Consider the following 15,140-nt stretch of genomic DNA (forward strand, 5'->3'; position numbering starts at 1 on the left):
ATTTAGGCCTAATGGTCCTGAGCTAATAAGAACTAAAAATGAACAACAGTTTAATTTGTATTAACTAACGTTAACAAAAATGTATAAATAATGTAAAAAATGTAGGCTATTGCTCATTGTTATAAATATTGTTAGTATATTCGTGTTTGTAGTTGTAATCAAATCCTTGTCGAACGTGCAATGTGTTGTGGGCAATATTAGCCGTTAGAGTGTGCACAGATCTGCTCTTCAGATTCCAACATGAAAAAGTAGACTATATCATCCGGGTATCTTTGTAATACTCATTTTAACATCCTACAATTTGGGACACACTAAGGCTGAATCCGAAATTGTCCCCTACACCCTCACACAGGGCACTAATTGAGGGGACATGTATAGTGCTGTCCGAAACCATAGTGGACGTTATCAAGTGCACTCATTCAATCCCACTTTGCACACGATGTACACTCAATGGCTGCCTGAATTCGCTCACTCGTTTTCATTCACTCCTTCAAGTGACTTGTATTAGTGGGACTAACGTAGGGAATAGTGATTGAGGGTTTAGGGGGCGATTTTGGATTCAGCCTATTTCTCATTTTGAATAGGCCTACCTACTATTTAGGACGAATAGGCTATGCGAATTGGGACACAGCATTTGCGTTTGCTCGCAAACCTTTTGAGTTCAACGGAGCCCCTAAAAGGACATGGTGGTGGAAATGATATTATGGCTGCATCCGAAATTGCATACTTGCCTTCTATATAGTAGGCGAAAAACAGTATGTGACAAAAGAAGTAGCCTATGTCCGAATAAACAGTACTCTCATAAAGAGTATGCAAAAAGTACCAAGATGACCTAATACTTCCAGCGAGATCCTGAAGTGTGCATATGATGGATACATTACTATTTCATGAGGCCACGGAGAGGATTTATGGCAGTGAAGCGACTTAACTGATGCTGGTGATAATGACAACATGGTGAATGTAGTACATCCAGACTAACTACTACACACTCATACTATATAGAATCTATATAGTAGAACATGCTTTTTTAAAAGTTGCAAGGTAATTACTCATTCAAAAATAAGTACCTACTCAAGAGCTATGCGATTTCGGATGCAACCTATAATACTATTTCATTTTTTTTTCCACCACCATGTCCCTTTAGGGAGTGGTTCCATGCTACGAGAGATAGCAAAATGGCAAATATCCTGAGAAAGCTCATTAAATAGTTCTGGCATGAAACTCTAAATGGCGGAAGCTGATAAGTCTTTAACTCATTTGGTAGCGATCAAATCATTATCTACATGGCACAACTGATTGGTTGCTGTTGCATCAGCGACCAATGAGCTGCGGCTCAACATTCAAATAAATACCGGGGTGTTGCTGGTAGGAGTATGCAGCGCGCTTTCAGAAACCCTCCACCTTCCCCAGCTCCACCTGTATAGATCTGCTATGGGGGTTAAATCATGTATGTTACATGTGCAGCAGCAGCGTAGCAAATCTATTCCGCCAAGACCAAATACATTAACATTGCCATATCCGTTACCATGCCAATCTCTATTACCATACCAATCTCCCGAGAGATGTCATGACAGAACTGTGGATATTACAACAGCTCTTCAGCAAAACAAACAAACAAACAAAACCAAAAGCAAATTCATAAAATAAAAGGATTTAATAGACCAAAATACATTTATATTCATAACATGTCTATTGAAATTATAACAGCACAGCCAAGGGCATTAGAAAAAGAGTTTACAATGTACAATATAAAACAGTGCTGATTCAGTCATGCATTGTATGAATACTACAGTTTCCATTATCTATGACATTAGTACAAAAGCTTTCATTTGCGCTCGTATAAGAGTGTCACTGAGAGGAGCGCTCGATCAGTCCCATGTAATGCTGAGCATCTGACAGCTGAGTTCCCAGAGTTTCTGAGCCATTTCATCATCTGAAGCTTCTCTTGAACACTGTGCTGGGCCACAGTCACTGGAAACAAAGTTCCTCAGGTTTAGTGATCATTAATACAGCTATAATAATATCTATTGCATGTTTAACCTAAACACATTTTATTATCTTACAAACCTAATGCAAATGAATATGATGTGCATATAGGGACGTGAAAATAAATAGGAATTCTATAGTGCAGTTTATTTTTCATAATACTTTGCTCTGTACCTGTAATATCCTCCACTCTCATTGTCCAGCTCCGGCTCCACAGCGCAGTAGATGGTGGTCTGCGCCCCCTGAATAGTGGTCTTGGTGAAGGGGCTGAAGACCTTGACTGCGATCTGCACAGGCTTGCTGAGGTTCCTAAACAGCTCTGACTGCACCACACCAGGATGGAGGGAGTACACAGTCACACCACTGCCTAGGAACATGAATCACAGAATCACAGATTACACACACCTGCGTAAAACAACTAAACCAATGATTAATACAGTTGGGTTTTCTTTTTTGGTATACTGCGTGCTATTTGAACAGAATTATTTTAATAGAAATTCGTCTAGGATTAAATCCTTGAATAGCCTACTTGAAAATTATACCTTTATTGCCTGCATGTAAACTACGAAAACGCAAATTTGTAAAAATGACGACGTCCTGCGCATGCGTATTTTTCGTAAAAATTATGTATGGATAATCAGGTAAACCCAAGTTACTTCAGTCTAGTAAGGGTTCATCTTTAAATATTAACATAAAAGTTATTCTTACATACAAGATAAGTAATATCGCTCAGTTGAATGCGGTAGTTCACTATTAGCCAATAACTACTATTTCTTTCATACCTCCCAAAGGACCACCAAGAACTACAGGTTTAAAAAAAAAAAAAATGTGAATAATGCATAATGTATAGTTAATTCTAAAGTGAAGATCATGGTAATCCACTAGTAATGACTGAATTATTACAAAATCCATAGGAAGGAGTTACTATCCAAAATCTTACAAAAATGTAGAAGAAAAAAAATCCAAAGCTTACAATGACTTCAGTAATTACTGGAGAGTTAGGCTTTTCACTTTAGAACTGATCCAAATAAATAGTATTTCTTCTGAAGGATGTAGTAACACGAGTCATTACTATCCAAAACATTACAAAAAACTCAAAAGCTTGCAATGATTTCAGTCATTGCCTTTAGAATACTGCATTACCCAATTGTTCCTGTGTAGTTATTCATTAATGACGGAACAATATTCTAAATTGTTCATTTTATTTCCTCTACACTACTCCCCCTTCGTAGTTAAACTGCATGTTGTCTTAACTGAAAAATCCTTCAGAATCTGTATAAATCTACAAAAGTGCACATAGAGAATTACTTCTTTTTACTAGAATTACTGGTGAGAATTACTTTTTGTATTTCCTCAAATGGTATTTCCCCCTCTTTGGTATAGAACCTCATATGAATTTCTAGCTGAATGTCTGCTTTGTGATCTCTGTGTGGCTATTCTGAACAGATCACAGTTCATCTTTTATTAGATCTTGAGTTTGAGTTGTCACATGAATGACAATCAGTGACAAGCATAGAAAACAGGACATTCTCCTCATGCTTCATACAATCCTGCATCCTTAAGGAAGCACTCAGAGACAAACATATAGAGATCAGTTCTGACCGAGCGCCTTCCTCTGCCACTGTGTTGGTTTTGACTGAGATTATGTAGTCTCACAGGGGAAAATATCCATGAAATCAAAATCGACCATTCTTGTTTTTTACTGTGGAATTTTGCCATATTTATTATAAATTATTTATCATGTTTTTTTTATTTTTTATTCATGTATCCTCATAATCTCACTGTAAAAAATGATAAATACGTTATGACAACAAATGTTTTTTTTACACTGCTTCAATTCATCAAAATAAGTTATGCAATTTTCAACTTTTTTAGTTGAAATTACTTAAACATCCAAGTTGATGAGGCAGCAACAATTTTTTTCAGTGATAACTTTCCCTCCCTCTTGCAGTGACAACTCTTCTGATGACGTGTTTACTGGCGCAAGGGCGGGACAACCTGGCTGTCACTCACTTGAGATCGACCAATAACAAACCACATCAATCCAACTATCCAATCAATTCCGGATGGACAAAATAAAGTCCCACCCTGCATTTTGTCTTGTTCGAGAAGCCATTTCATGTCGACTTTAGTGTGTGTTCACACTTAGTCTGGTTCTCTTGGTTCTTTTGAACCAAAAAAGAAAATTATACATTTAGTGTTCGCTTAGTCATTTTTAAAACCAAATCTAGGTTAAAAAAAAAGGCTTTTATGATGTACATCGCGACTATGACAAGAAAAAACATATTCACAGCCTAATGTCATTGTTGTACTTGCATACCAAATCAAGGATAGAGAAGACAAACAAGACTTTAGTTTGTGTCCTTAAGGATCATGTTTAGTCTAGCACTGATAGCCTTGCTATGAAGGTCACATACCCTGCAGTCTTTTAGCCAAGGAGCGTGTGCAGAGGATGTTAGCTAGCTTGCTCTGGCCGTAAGCCCTCCGCGGAGAGTAACCCTTCTCACTGTTTATGTCATCCAGATGGATGCTGTCCCACGTATGGGCCACAGAAGCTACGTTTATGATCCTGGAGGGGGTTGATTTCTTGAGGAGGTCCAGCAGAAGGTAGGTGAGCAGAAAATGACCTGTTGGTAGTTTGAAGATAAAAATAGTCAGGGGTTGTACCTTTCATTGTCCCTCATGTCCTGTTGATACTCAATAGCCTAAATGCATGGAAGTGGATGTATATGGAAAAGATGTGTACTGTATGTGAGTGTTTAGGTTCCTACAGGAAGCCAGCTTGGGCTGATAAACGACTAAACAGCACACACTGTCAATTTACAGGGTCACTACTCCACATTAAGTCTGAGACTTCCTCTGTGAAACAAGGTTGCCTTTTACATAGGGGTAGTCTATAACCAAACACAATTTGTGCTTAATTTAAAAGAAGTCGCTTTTATTGACTTGGTTTACTGGTCAGAAAGAGTAACATTATGGATTAGATACAGGAAATCTAATTTGACTAATAGTCTTATTTTTTCCTGAGTCATAATGAGTGTTTACATCCACAAAACACGTGTTGATAATTATTTGAAATTGCCGCAGATATTTGTAAAATTGCCTCGGCTTGAATGTCAAAATACAGACATTTACGGACAAAATATTGTGTTCTTGTGAACTTTCTATTCATCAAAAAATCCTGGAAAAATACGTAGCACAGTTTCCACAAAAATATTAAGCAGTACAACTGTTTTGTTTCCAAGTCTCTTGAGCAGCAAATTAGCATATTAGAAAGATTTCTTAAGGATCGTGTGACACTAAAGAATGGAGTAATGATGCTGAAAATTCAGCTTTGCCATCACAGGAATAAATTCAATTTTTAAATATGTTAAAATATAAAACAGTCACCTTAAAATGTAGCAATATTTCACAATATTACTGTTGTTACTGTCGTTTTATTCAAATATATGCAGCCTTGCTGAGCATGAGACTTTTGAAATATATTTTATACGATACACCTTATTATTGGAAAGGAAATTTTTCATGAAATGTACACAATTTCAGATGCATCTTTTTATGGCCATGAATGATATTACCAAAGCCCATTGGCTAATTGAAAAGAAAATTCCTTCAACATGTCCTGTCCAAACTTCCTATTTCAAAAAGAAATAGAGGATATAAAATTCATCATCATAATTGTCAGGGTTCTGTTCTGTTTATCTGTTCTGTTTATCATTCAGGGTTATCTGCTTGTTTTACAGTGAGTTGTTTTGCTCTGTTTTCTGTGTCCTTGTTCCTGCTCTTGTTTTGTCTCCTTGGCTTCAGGATGTTTGATTAACTTGGTCTATTTAAACTCTGTTTTGTTCAGTTCTTGGACCGTTCACGTCCATGTGTTTGATGGTTCATAAGTTATTTGTGAGAAATCCTGAGTATTTTTATTATCTTCGAATTTTGTTATTAAATCTGCACTGCTGTGCGTAAATCCATCTCTTTATTTCACCTGTCGCAAACCTCAATTTGTGACAATAACACTGTAGACTACTGTAGAGAGTGTATGCATGTACACACAGTAAGATAACAAAGTCTTTACCTAAATGGTTTACACCAAACTGCATCTCGAAGCCATCTGCAGTTTTTGAATATGGGCACATCATGATTCCAGCATTGTTGATCAGGATGTTAACTTGCTTCTCCTCTAAAATACAAAAAAAATATGAATAAAGACCCATTAGCAAATTGCATAAATATTATATTATACTATATTAATACTATTCATATAAATGTGTAATCTTAATATGAATACAATAATTATATGAATGTCCCTTACTCCAAGGAAATACACACATAACAATGCATTTAAAGTAATAGTCAGATGTCTTACACACCCTTGTTTATGAGTTCTGCAAATGCTCTGATGGATTTGGTATCTGATAAATCAAGTTTTTTCACCACAATGTTTTGGTTTCCAGAATCCTCCATCAATTCTCCTCTGGCGGACTCTGCTTTTTCCAGGTCTCGACAGGCCATGATGACCCGAGCCCCTGAGGACATCATAAAGAAGCTGATAGAAATGTGCTTTCCAGTGCAAAAAGCCACAAAACAGAGTATAGCTATCCTTCATGGATCTGAAATCATTCTGTTTATATATTCCAGCAAACGTCCTTGCTCTGAAATGTCCTTGCATAATAATTCATTCGGTGTTAAACTGGGATATAAGGCTGATGAGCTAACACAATAGCTGTTTGCCTGGTAATTACTGTGCAGAACGCCTATTATTCTATTCAGAGCAATTTGGCTGGCAAGCATCAGAGTTTCTTTGTTGGAATTCAGAGGGTCCATGTGGGAAAGTGTACAGTTTTACATCTCTTTGGCAGATAGTATTGTAATCCTGATGTTTATTTATCGGCATACATTCAAAGCTTCCAAGAGCCTGTCATTTATTATAAGATGAAGTATTTGCTGTTTTATTTGTATCACATTTGACATTAGGACACGGAGTATGATTTGTCCTTGCAGTTGTTATTATAGTCCCAGATCATGCTGATTTTACACAATATTTTAAAGAGAAATAAGAATCCAAAATGATTTTGTCAATGGCAATAATAGTGCAAATACAGTGTGACAGATTGCAATTGTTCCAGCTAACCTCCCCATACCCCACTTCTAATTAGAGTGGCATCACACATGGCATGGTTTTGTCCCGTAACAGGTTGGCAGTCGATGCCGTTCACAGCATGTGCTTCGAACAGAACAAATCAAATCATTCGGAGCATTTTTAAGGTTTTCCAATTTTAAGGTCAAGATTGAGTTGAGACGTATGTCCTGAAAACTAAAACGAGGTCTGTTAGTTCCTTACCTCTTCTGGCAAGGTCTCTCGCTGTCTCTTTGCCTATGCCCGTATTAGCTCCTGTGATTATGACTGTTTTATTATCAAGACGTACAGAAGAGCTCCACTGACCACAGAAGAAATTTCTGGAATTGATTTCAGAGCAAATGTTTATATATCATAGTGAATACCTGAAGTGAGGTGAGAGCGGGGCTAGTTGTCACTCCAGTGTATTTTGTTGTATCATTGTTATTACTCAGGAATTAAGTAAATGCACACTGTAAAACATTATAGGATCAATAAGTTATGACAACATTTCTTTTTTACATTGTTTTAACTTAGCAATTTTCAACTTTTTTATGTTATAGGCTACAAGATTTAACTCATTTTTTAAAGTCAGTTTAATGCAATAATGACTTAAACATCCATGTTGATTGTACTTAAATTTAAGGCAGTTAAAAAGTTTAAGGTAGTTAAAAATGTAAAATTTAACTTATAATGTAAAAACCTAACTTTCTGAAATATCAGACCGTTGTTTTGACCTATAAATATTGTAGCAACTCAATACTCTTAAAATTGAACTTAATTTAAGGTTTGAAGGTGTTTGAAACCAACATACAAACTCACTTTTATCAAATCTCAGTTGCTGACTGAGATTGCAGCCCTTATGACAACTTTCTCGTGTGACAACTAGCCCCGTTCTCATATATTTAAATTAAATCAGCTGGTATAATCCAGTACAGGTATAGTAATTGGCATTTAAATAATTATATTGTTTAAAAATACTGTTTAAAAACAGTGTTGGGTCCCATTTATCCAGTTATGAACACTTTGGCGAAAAGAAAATGTGTATCAATACAGTTTTTCAGACTCCGCATTACTTACCTTATTGAGTGCATTGTTCCAATATTGTCTGGTTCCCCTCAGCAGACAGTAGTGCTCTACTCTAGCGTCCTGTGTAATTTATGAATGAGATATTACTATGCGGTCCGAATCCAAGCCCCTCCCGTCCAGAGCTCTGTCCTCTGGCCAATGAAACGCGACTGAGATCAATATGAAGACCGTTCAGGCTCCCGCCGCTCGCAGGAATGCGCTCGCTGTGATGGCCTTGACCTCCGCTTAGTTGAATTGAATCTTTTTTTGCAAGGTTGGACATTCCGCTACACGTCACCAGAACACACAATACAATTACGTCACCCACTTAAAAATGAGTCAAATTGCGCAAAAGCAGTGACCGCGTGTATCCACTAGATGTCCTTGTTGTGTCAGCCTGATGTTTCTCGTCACGAACTATTCACAATACACTGAACATTGTCTTACTGTACCTCAGAGAACCAATGCAATTCAATTTAAGAATAAGATACTTTATTAGTGACGGTAAATCGTTAAATGAACATGAACATTTTTGTATATTTTGTTTTCTATCTGCTCTCGTTTGCACCTATCCTTACTAATGTCACTTAATATTAGGCTACTTGACATTTTCTATCCACTTTAGCCAAGACATTTATATCCCATTAACACAGTAGGCTATTATTTAGCTTTCGTTTATTTTTCTACTGTGTTTACCAGGCATAGCTAGCCTACCTATGTCTATTTGTCTAATGTCAAATGACAATAAACTCACTTTAGCCATTAGCTGCTTTTAATAAGAAAGTTACGCAACATGTTTCAATAATCACATACCTTGCTGAAAAATACAGGATAAACCAGCATGAATTTGCTGGTCCAAGTTGGTTTATGTTGGATTGAGCTGGAATAGTGCTAGTGCTGGGGCCAGTTGCACAAAATTAGCCACTATTAGATAAAACAGGTAATCAGGTAATCAGTTTTACTTATCAAATTCAAACTAGACAAAACTACCTTTTAATGTAAAAAAATTAGGACCAGTCTTGAAGAAAAAAATTAGATGATTGACTACTAGTCTAAAGGTGACGATACACGGGGCAAGTTTTTGGTCTAGCTGGTGGACCAGCATAGTCAACTGGGCTGCTGTTGAAACTGGGTTGTAATAACTCATAAAAAGGGCATTAGTATGAAATAGGGCTGAGGTGGAAGTCATATCTTCTCATTTCCAACGAATCCCCAGCAGGTGGCAGCTGACAGCCCACAGTCTGCTCGCAGTGTTCATGTCATCCGCAGCCCTGGAGCACGGGGCCACGGCACAGTCACTGTGAGAGATCATGAGACAAAATATTTTACTAAACAGTTAGCGTGAGGGAACTCAGAGTTCATTTGATTACTGCCAAATTTAGCATTCCTAACACAAAATAAAAACCATGTTGTGAACAATAGTGCTTGCTTATGGGAAAGATGACCATTGAGGTTATTATTTCATGAGTGCAACAGCTAGCATCAGCTATACTGTATTCTAGTTCTGACAAACCTGTAGTAGGTTCCAGTGGGCAGGCCAGGAGTAACGGCACAGTACAGAGTGGTATATGCGCCTTCTGCAGGGGTTTTTATCAGGAAACCAAATGTCTTCACACAGACCTGCAGAGTCTTCTTCAGATGCCTGACGATCTCTGTCTTCACTAGGCCTGGATCCACAGCATAAACACTCACTCCCATCGCTGCCACAGAAACATCACTCTACATGAGCCACAGTTAGAAGAATGAAAAGTGTGCAAGAACGCTCTTATTGCCTTAATGAAGAATGTTTGTGGGTAAAACATGGGACAGTCATGTTAGGATAGCATACTGATCAATTAGCAACACATTATTTGGAAGGTTTGCCCATCTCCCTGTGAAACTTTTGATCTCCTTAAAGGGATAGTTCAGCCAAAAGTGAAGATTCACTTTCAGTCACCATTTAGTCACATACCCTGAAAATAAAAGGGGAACGATTGACATCTTGGACACTCATGCGCCATTCATGCAGAACCCATTTTTGTGTTTAAAATGTGACATGCAGGGCAGTGGAATGGAAAAAATACACAAGGTCTATAGACAATTTTTTAAAAGTTGAACTACTTTTAGCTTAAACACTAGATTTTTGGAATGCTGTATCATGCATGAGAAGCTGCAATGGGTCAAGCATGTCCGTATAGGGGCGTCTGTTTAGGGGCCATTCACACAGAATGCGTTTTTGCATTCCACTGTTTTCCATTGTCTCGTGCACGACACCAAAAGAAGTTCAACTTTTAAAAAACGCGTCTCTAGCTCTTGCGTTTTTTGTTCCACTGACATGCATCTCACGTTTTTAACCACAAAAGGTAATTTGCTACTTTTTTGCATTATCGCAGTTGCGAGTTGCGATAGCGAGTTTAAAGCTGCGTCCCAATTCAGAGGCTGCATCCTTCTTCAAATGCAGCCACCAAATGTGTCCTTCGTTTCCCGTGCAATGAAGGATACAACAGATGGATCCTGATGACAACAGTGTTTAACAATGATTCTCAGAAATCGCTTACTGCTCCTTTAAAACTTTCTACGTAAGCGTTTTTCTGTGTGAATTGCCCCTTTAAAGGTGGTTTCCTCCAGATTCCCAAAACATAAATAAATCCTAGATTTGATGTGGAATCAGATTTTCGGATCTCACTTAGGCCTATGTTTATGCATGATTACATGCTGGCTCTTACCTTCCACTCTCGGGGCCAGCTCTCGTGTGAAAAGTACGTTGGCCAGTTTGCTCTGTACGTAGGCCTTCACGGGATGATAGCCTTTCTCACCGTTCAGGTCCTCAAAGTGGATCTTTCCCATGGGGTGAACCAGTGAGGAGACATTAATCACTCGAGAAGGAGCTGAATGCTTCAACAGATCCATTAGGAGGAACGTGAGAAAGAAATGTCCTGAAGAAGAAAAGGAGTCATACATCACATGTCAAGTGTGAACAAACTCTATAGCTGCTTAACAACAAATAAGGATTCTTTGATATTGTTTGAAAGAATGAGAATGACGAGTGCACTTCATCATACCTAAATGATTGACTCCAAACTGTGTCTCAAAGCCGTCTGCTGTTGTGGAATATGGGCAGATTGCCACTCCAGCGTTATTAATCAGCAAATTAAGAGACTTTTCCGCTAAAATAAAATAGAATAACGATTTTAAACGTCAGATAAGAGTTAAATCTGATGCATATTTACATTATATATATCATTTTTGAAAACAATTCTTCAACCATAACTCACTGTTGTAAATCAGTTCAGCAAAATCACAGATGGATTTAGTGTCGGCCAGGTCCAGTTTCCGAACCACCACGATGGCGTTGTCCACGTCTCTGCTGATGTCACTGGCGGCCTGCTCAGCCTTCACCATGTCTCTGCAGGCCAGGATCACCCGCGCGCCTCGGGATTAATGACACGCTTTGTTCCATTATTTGAAAAAAAAAAAAAAACTCGTACATTCTTTTGAGCAATTTCAGGGAAAACATATTCTGGATAGGCGTAAATATCAGATCAAATGGCTATGCAGTCATATTTATTATATTTCATCTGTGCCTCTAATATGAAAGGAAGGCTCGATGTGTTTTTGGCCACAGTACCCACCCCGCTTTGCCAGGTCCTTCGCCGTTTCTTTCCCAATCCCAGTGTTTGCTCCAGTCACTATAGCAGTTTTTCCATCTAACCGAATATCAGATGACCATCTTTTGATGAAAAGCCCTCTGAAAATAATAAATAATAGGCTAATAAGCAATACCCTTCAAAGGCAGATGTCAGATACAACCATTATGAATATTAAAGGAAAATATTAATGTTTATATGTGTATTTTAATGTTATAGGCCTACGCATTTTTACAATAATTTAATTTATACTACTACTACTAATAATAATAATAATTTAAAAACATTTCTATTAATAATATTGTAATAAATGCTAATGTTTCAGTATCTGTTAAGTTAATTATACCGATTGTTTAAAATAAAATAAACACATTATTATTAATTATAATTAATGATAATAATTGCTAATATTCCAATATCCCTTGAGTTAATTATACTGATGATTTAAAATAAAATAAACAGATTATTAATATTATTAAAATAAATTATTTATGATAAAAAATAATATACATTTCAATATCTATTAATCAAGTTGAGTATACTGATTATTTAAAATAAAATAAGTACATTTGTAATAATGATAAATATTAAAATTTCTCTTAATCAATTTAATCACACTGATTGTTTAAAATTGAAATAAATACATTTTTATTATTAATAATAATAATAATAAATGACTAAATACATTTTAATTTCTATTATTCAAGTTCATTTTATTGATTATTTAAACTAAAAACAAATATTTGTATTAATAAAAAAAGAATAATCCAAAATCATATATTTCAATATAAGTTTATTATACCGATTATTTAAAATGAAAAACAAATAAATTTGTATTAAAATCCGAAATAATAATTGATACTTTAAATTTCAATCTCTCTCAATCAAGTTCAATATACTGATTAAATAAAAAGCACCTTACCTTAACACATTCATTTTCTCAAAAGTTTCATTACATGTGAACCAGCTAGAAGGATCTTTTTCACAGCTTCTCATGATACAGAGTGTCATAATAAATGCTCGAGTGTCATTTGTACTCGAATAAGGAGGACAGAAAATCCCCTTTCTTTTTACTGAGGTCAGAACCAATTGATCATGTTTTGCATGCAAAATAAATTGATCCGCTTTATACTCTGCATATATCTGAAAGGCCGCGCTGCTAAATAAAGCAGTGTCTGTGTGTGTGTGTGTGTGTGTGTGTGTGTGTGTGTGTGTGTGTGTGTGTGTGTGTGTGTGTGTGTGTGTGTGTGTGTGTGTGTGTGTGTGTGTGTGTGTGTGTGTGTGTGTGTGTGTGTGTGTGTGTGTGTGTGTGTGTGTGTGTGTGTGTGTGTGTGTGTGTGTGACCTACTGGCTACACTCACTGAACATATTCCAGGAAACTCTTACACAAAATGATCCCCACCGGCAAAATGTTTCACTTGATTTTAAAGAACTTTCCATTCTTATAACACTAAATCAATAGCGGTATTTTTTGTCAAAGGCACTGCTGTTTTATTTCACATAAACATCCTTTGGCAACCACAGTAGATTTGAGTGAACGTTTAAATGGCCAAAAACTACACACCAATGCCTGTTCGATCTTTAATGATGGGAAACTCTTCAAACTTCAATTTTTCATCTTAAAAAAAATCAGGTAGTTTCCAGCCAAGCCGGAGGAGCACCTGTGTCCAAAAACCTGGGGTTCTCCCATCACCTGATAGCACATGATCTGTTAGGACATGACTGGAACATGTGAGGATCACTGACAGTGACACCCTTGACAGTGACCAACGGGAGAAAAATGATCCAGATCTCTTTTTCAGTGGGCTTCCCCCAGATTCCCAATTCTCTGCAGATAAGAGCAGTCATATTCAATTAGCCAAAGTGGATTATTAATTTAAAAAAAGAATATAAAAGAAATATATATAGTGCTGCCAAATCGATTAATCACGATATCGCATGTAAAAGTTTGTTTACACATAATATGTGTATATTACACACACACACCTAACACATCTTGATGACCAGATGATATGTGTAAGAATTTAGTTTACATGTCATTTATTGACAGATTGAAGGATTGATTTATTTAATCCAAGTTGTTTCAAGATGCTGGGGGGTCCAGGAAATATGAGAGTTTTTACATCCTTTTTTTTTAAATAGTAAAATAAAAAGGACATATGCTAGATTATCTTATTTATTTTCCCCCTTACCACTGTCATCTTTAGTTTGCTCACTATAGGCAAAATGATCTATAGTGCTTCTGAACAATATTTATTATGAAAATTACAAATAACATTGTACTGAAAAAATACAAACAAATTTGAACTCAATTGAAAATTCATTTCTGTAACAAAAATATTGGTAACACTTTATTTTAAGGTGTCACATTAGCCTACTACATTTTCTTACTAGTAATAACAGTAAATGATGCATTACTACAAGTAACTTAACCAAACACTAACCGTAACTCTATAAGTACATATAGTTAATTAATATTACTTTGTACTTAAATGAGTAAGAAGGCTACAATGTAACTACGTCACCTTAAAATAAAGGGTTACACTTTATTTTAAGGTGTCCGTGTTACAGTGTAATTCTACATTTAAGTACTGAGTAATAATAATTAACTACATGTACTAACTATAGGGTTAGGGTTAGGATTGGTTTAGGGTTAGTAACATGTAATTATGCATAATTTATAGTTATTACTACAGTAACTACATGTAACATGTCACAAGGACACTGTGAAATAAAGTGTTACCAAATAAAGTGTAACCAAAATTTCTTAAAAATGTTATGTTTTTTTAATATTATTATTTTTCTATAAATAGATCTGCCTTGAGGGGGTCCCTCACTATTTTTTTTATTTTTTTTAGGGGGTCCCTCACTAGTGGATCCATTTCGACAAATTCCTACACTTATTACAATAGCGTTCCACTAGATGGCAGGACAATTCAAATCAACATTCATTGTTTGTCACGAGTCATCAAATGTGCCTGAAGTCTCCTTGAGCAGAACCACATTAAAAACCAGCCATAACTTCCTGTTTTGGCAGACAGAACTCATCAACAATTTTCATTGTTTGTTTCTGTTGCCAGCCCAGAGTCGTGATTATCCCAATCACAGCTGAACGTCCAGCAGCCTTTGGTGGAATTCTCACCTCATGTGGCTAAACACTGTACTTGTGTTTGCATTGAGCTCGCGACAGCTGCTAGCGATTCACAGCTATTTATATAGGCATTATGTCAACATTGGTTTTGCTCGAATACTGAGGTTTTATCGCACATGTGGTTATAGTGATGCACAAGCAATAAACACAGCTTATCACTAAACCAAATAGCTTTCTCATACCATCACACTCATTT

General features: G+C 36.5%; 2 protein-coding genes across 3 annotated transcripts; both read right to left on the bottom strand.

Annotated features, from left to right (window-relative positions):
- Positions 1-1,639: 1,639 nt before the first annotated feature.
- On the bottom strand, positions 1,640-8,842 carry zgc:112332 (uncharacterized protein LOC553712 homolog). Of its 2 annotated transcripts, XM_056248810.1 has the most exons (7): positions 8,180-8,842; positions 7,325-7,440; positions 6,354-6,509; positions 6,059-6,163; positions 4,404-4,613; positions 2,161-2,353; positions 1,640-1,971 (listed from the first exon to the last, which is right to left on the bottom strand). In XM_056248810.1, exons 1-7 carry the CDS (start codon positions 8,191-8,193, stop codon positions 1,869-1,871), a joined length of 897 nt encoding a protein of 298 aa, XP_056104785.1. In that variant the 5' UTR covers positions 8,194-8,842; the 3' UTR covers positions 1,640-1,868. The 2 variants fall into 2 exon arrangements, with proteins under 2 accessions (XP_056104785.1, XP_056104786.1); XM_056248811.1 differs by lacking the exon at positions 6,354-6,509.
- Positions 8,843-9,280: 438 nt separating this feature from the next.
- si:dkey-73n8.3 (uncharacterized protein LOC100150965 homolog) lies at positions 9,281-12,865 on the bottom strand. The gene is made up of 7 exons (XM_056248809.1): positions 12,716-12,865; positions 11,779-11,894; positions 11,422-11,577; positions 11,209-11,313; positions 10,873-11,082; positions 9,681-9,867; positions 9,281-9,465 (listed from the first exon to the last, which is right to left on the bottom strand). Exons 1-7 carry the CDS (start codon positions 12,802-12,804, stop codon positions 9,363-9,365), a joined length of 966 nt encoding a protein of 321 aa, XP_056104784.1. The 5' UTR covers positions 12,805-12,865; the 3' UTR covers positions 9,281-9,362.
- Positions 12,866-15,140: the final 2,275 nt, after the last annotated feature.

The sequence above is a fragment of the Rhinichthys klamathensis genome, unplaced genomic scaffold, assembly GCF_029890125.1.
Source record: "Rhinichthys klamathensis goyatoka isolate OS25496 unplaced genomic scaffold, OSU_Roscu_1.1 h1tg000059l_1, whole genome shotgun sequence".
NCBI classification, from domain to species: Eukaryota; Metazoa; Chordata; class Actinopteri; order Cypriniformes; family Leuciscidae; genus Rhinichthys; species Rhinichthys klamathensis.